Source organism: Amphimedon queenslandica, unplaced genomic scaffold, assembly GCF_000090795.2.
Source record: "Amphimedon queenslandica unplaced genomic scaffold, v1.1 AMPQUscaffold_13151, whole genome shotgun sequence".
Lineage (NCBI taxonomy): Eukaryota > Metazoa > Porifera > Demospongiae > Haplosclerida > Niphatidae > Amphimedon > Amphimedon queenslandica.
Genome location: NW_003546613.1, coordinates 47795 through 51630, shown reverse-complemented (window position 1 = coordinate 51630; position 3836 = coordinate 47795). Strand labels below are relative to the sequence as shown.

General features: G+C 39.9%; 1 protein-coding gene across 1 annotated transcript; it reads right to left on the bottom strand.

Annotated features, from left to right (window-relative positions):
• Positions 1-518: 518 nt before the first annotated feature.
• On the bottom strand, positions 519-1313 carry LOC105313996 (uncharacterized). The gene has a single exon (XM_011407865.1). It carries the CDS (start codon positions 1311-1313, stop codon positions 519-521), a length of 795 nt encoding a protein of 264 aa, XP_011406167.1.
• Positions 1314-3836: the final 2523 nt, after the last annotated feature.

Below are 3836 nucleotides of genomic sequence, written 5' to 3'. Positions count from 1 at the left end.
ATACGAGTTTTTATTTCATTATGAAAATAATCTCTTTGAGATATATATAAGCAATACCATTCTGCACTATGTATTTCAGACAACAATAGATATGATGTCCTTGCCTTATTCTTGCTTCTACAATTTTAAATGAAATGAGAGCCTAACGCAGTTATACAAAGTAATTTGTCAAAAGATGAGAACTTGTCAAAAGGCAATATAGGGCTAGAAAAAGAGACATTTGCTGCAAAAGATACAATCTTTTCTTCTTCAGGAATGGTTGCTTTGTATACTGGAAAATTAGGCCAGTTACTCTCCTCATTCATTAACCATGAAGGTCCCTTCCACCACAGCTCATTTGTTGTCATCTCCTGAGGAAACAAGCCCCTAGAGGGTAAATCAGCTGGATTCTCCACTCCTGGTACATGCCTCCAATGATCAGCTGGTATTCAATCTATAATAGATGCAATTCTATTCCCGACAAAAACTTTAAAGCGTCTAGGACCCTCCAACCCATTCAAAACAATAATACTGTCTGTCTAGGCATATACTTGGGAAATAGATAATTTTAAAAGATTTTTAAGATAATGCAATAATTGAGATAACATTAAAGCTCCACATAGCTTCAACCTAGGAATAGACAATCTCTCGATGGGTGCAACCCTAGATTTTGCTAACACTATTGAGGTACCAATAGTACCATTCAAGTCTTGAGAACGAAAATAAACTACAGCCACATAAGCATCCTCAGATGCATCACTAAAGCCATGAAGCTGTAATCTATGCAAGTGAGTAATCTCAGGGAAATAATATCTAGGAACACGAAATCCTGAAAGGCTCTTGAGCTCAGATTCCCACCTTAACCACACTTCAGTAATATAAGCAGGAGCTAGCTCATCCCAGCCTACCTTTGATTCCCAGAGACGTTGCAAAAGAATTTTGATCTTTATAGTAGTAGAAGAAAATAGGCCCAGAACATCAAAAACTTTAGCTATGTTAGATACAAGAGTGCATTTTGTCAAATTAGAAGTGGATAGAGTTTTGGAAACTGTGATGCAAAAACAGTCAGATCTGACATTCCTCTCAAGACCAAGTGTCTTAGTGTATTCTAAATCAGGATCTGAGATAGTGTGTACCTCCTGTGTATCTATGAGATCAGGCTCAATAGATTCAAGTACCTGAAGGACATTATAGTTAGACTTCCTAAGTAAGAAACCTCCCTTAGCAAACAATTCTTGCATTTCTTTCCTTGAATGAATAGCTTCAACAATGCTATCTGCTCCTATCAAACCGTCATCAACAAAAAAGGACTCATAAACCATCTTAGCAGCCATGGGTATTCAGACTCATAATCCATTGCATTTTGCTTGACACTCATATTTGCAGCAAAGCAAGATGCTGAAACTCCAAAAGTGAGTCTAGTCATACAATAGTCCTGAACAGTATCACTTTGCTTAAATCTCCAAACAAAACGATGCAAGTCTCTATTTCCAAGATCTAGCTGAACTGCTCTTTATATCTTGCTAACATCAGTAACCAATGGAATTCTAAAAAACCTGAACCTAACCAAAACATCTAGCAACTAAGAATCAACTGTTGGGCCTACCAACAATGTATCATTAAAGGAAATTCCGGTAGAGGATTTCGCCGAAGCATCAAAAACTGCTCTGACTTTAATAGTAGTACTAGAGCTCTTGTATACTATGTGCATGGGAAGATAAAAGACTTCACTGACATGCTTATCAACATCAGAAATGGGAACTGGCTCCGCATGTCCTAATTCCAAGTACTCTCTCATTACCTATCTGTTTCACCAAACTGCCCTTTATAAATCAAAGAATGCTCAAGAGATAAAAACCTTATGGCAGCTTGTGCCCTGGATTCTCCCAATGCTTCAGAACCAGCTCTTATTGGCAGTGAGACAACGAATGTACCACTGTGGGTACGAAAGTGATTGTCTCGAAAATGCTCTACAACTATACGTTCCTCCATAGACATAAATAAATTGTCGGATGCAGCTTTCTCAATTTCCAAAACTTCAAAAGAACATCATTTAAACAGGAGACAGACACGTGACTCATTACTCTAGTGCTAGTATGACGTGGCTTGATCAGTCCACCAAGTACCCAACCAAATTCAGTTTCGAATGCAGTCGGTGTACCTGGGGGACCAGTCACATGCCCTTTAAGCATGCACTCAATAAAGACATCGATTCCCAATAAGACATCAATTCGACCTGGTTGTCCAAAACTGGGATCAGAAAGAGTCAACCCAGATATATGATGCCATCCTGAATCAAATGATACAGGCTCTACAGGCAGATCACATGTCAATTGAGGCACAATAATGGCAGCAATGCTAAACTTTCTCTAATAGGAGAGGCTGAAAATTGTGAAACTGATTTATTAGTAATGCAACTAGACAGCCCTTCAACCCCTGACACAGATATCATCTGAAATGTACGAGGTAGATGCAATAATTGAGCAATACGCTTGGTTATGAAAGAGGCTGAAGAAGCATTATCCAAAAGACGTGCTTCAACAGTGGAACCATCAGGACCAGTGAAAAGTACCTTACAAGTCATCAAGAGGCAATCAGAATTGAGCTTTACTGCATTATTAGCAGATACTGGACTTGGTACAGAGGCTCGCTCAGAACTGCGAGTCTCAATGTGTAACAAAGTATGATGCAAACCTTGGCACCATTTACACCTGTGTAGAGACCTACAGTTCTTAGCCTGATGACCATTTGTCAAGCAGTTAAGACAAAGTTTATTGGCATTGAATAATAATGCAATCTTTTGATCATGCGGTAATTCTTTAAATGTTTGACAGACATATAATGGATGTTTCTCAGTTTTACATGATATACAAATAGATGTAACAGGGCAATGAAAAGATGGGCAATGCTTAGGTTGCCTCTGCCCCTCTTTGCCTTCCCTCTTAGACACAATCGGATTGATTGACTCAGAGGCTTGTGCTCTATGGTCAATAAATTGCAATATATCATTGTAATGTGGCACATCAATATGAGACTGACTATGTCATTGCCACTCAAACATATTAGTAGCATCTAGCTTTAATTCAATAATAGAAGTTATAAATGAGGCTGAGGGTTCGTGACCCATGGACTTTAGAGCACGAAGGTGCTGTTGAATAGTGTCATAGAGCTTATGCAGCTCTTTCCCACTACCATCTTTCATGGAGGGAATTCAACTATACTTTTTACATGCATTTGATGAATAAATCTAGGCCTGTTGTAACGGGCCTTTAAACAGTCTACTGCTTCATTATAATGCTCACCTGACCTAGACAATCCCTCAATTACGCTCCTTGCAGTACCATCCTTTAGAGACTGTCTGAGATAGACGAGCTTCTCGGTGTTAGAAATATCAGTCCAATTATAAACAGCCACACAGAACTGCTCCCAAAATGGAATCCAGTGCAAGATCTTCCCGTCAAAACTCGGCATGTTCAGCTTCAGTAGCTTCACTCCAGTACCTGCACCAGGTGCAGGGTGAGTCGGTGAAGAGCTCCTACCTCTAGTAAGATGCCTTCTAATGGCATGAGAGCAAGAGAACAATCGCCCTTCAATGTCCGCGTGGAGCAATAGCAAAGGGTCATCCTCAGGGAAGTCCCAAATAGTAAGTAGCTCCTCACATTGGTGTGAGAGTTGGGTTTCGTAACCAACAATACGCTGTTCGTATTCCTGAAATAGTGCAACGTCCTCCCCATCATCAGGAAGACCAGTAATATCCGACTCCAAAGAAGCAACACTCCTTTCTAAGTGATGCATTCTCCTCGAGATGATCACCTTTCCCATTCGCTCAGCAGCAGACAAACAGTCTCAACCAATAG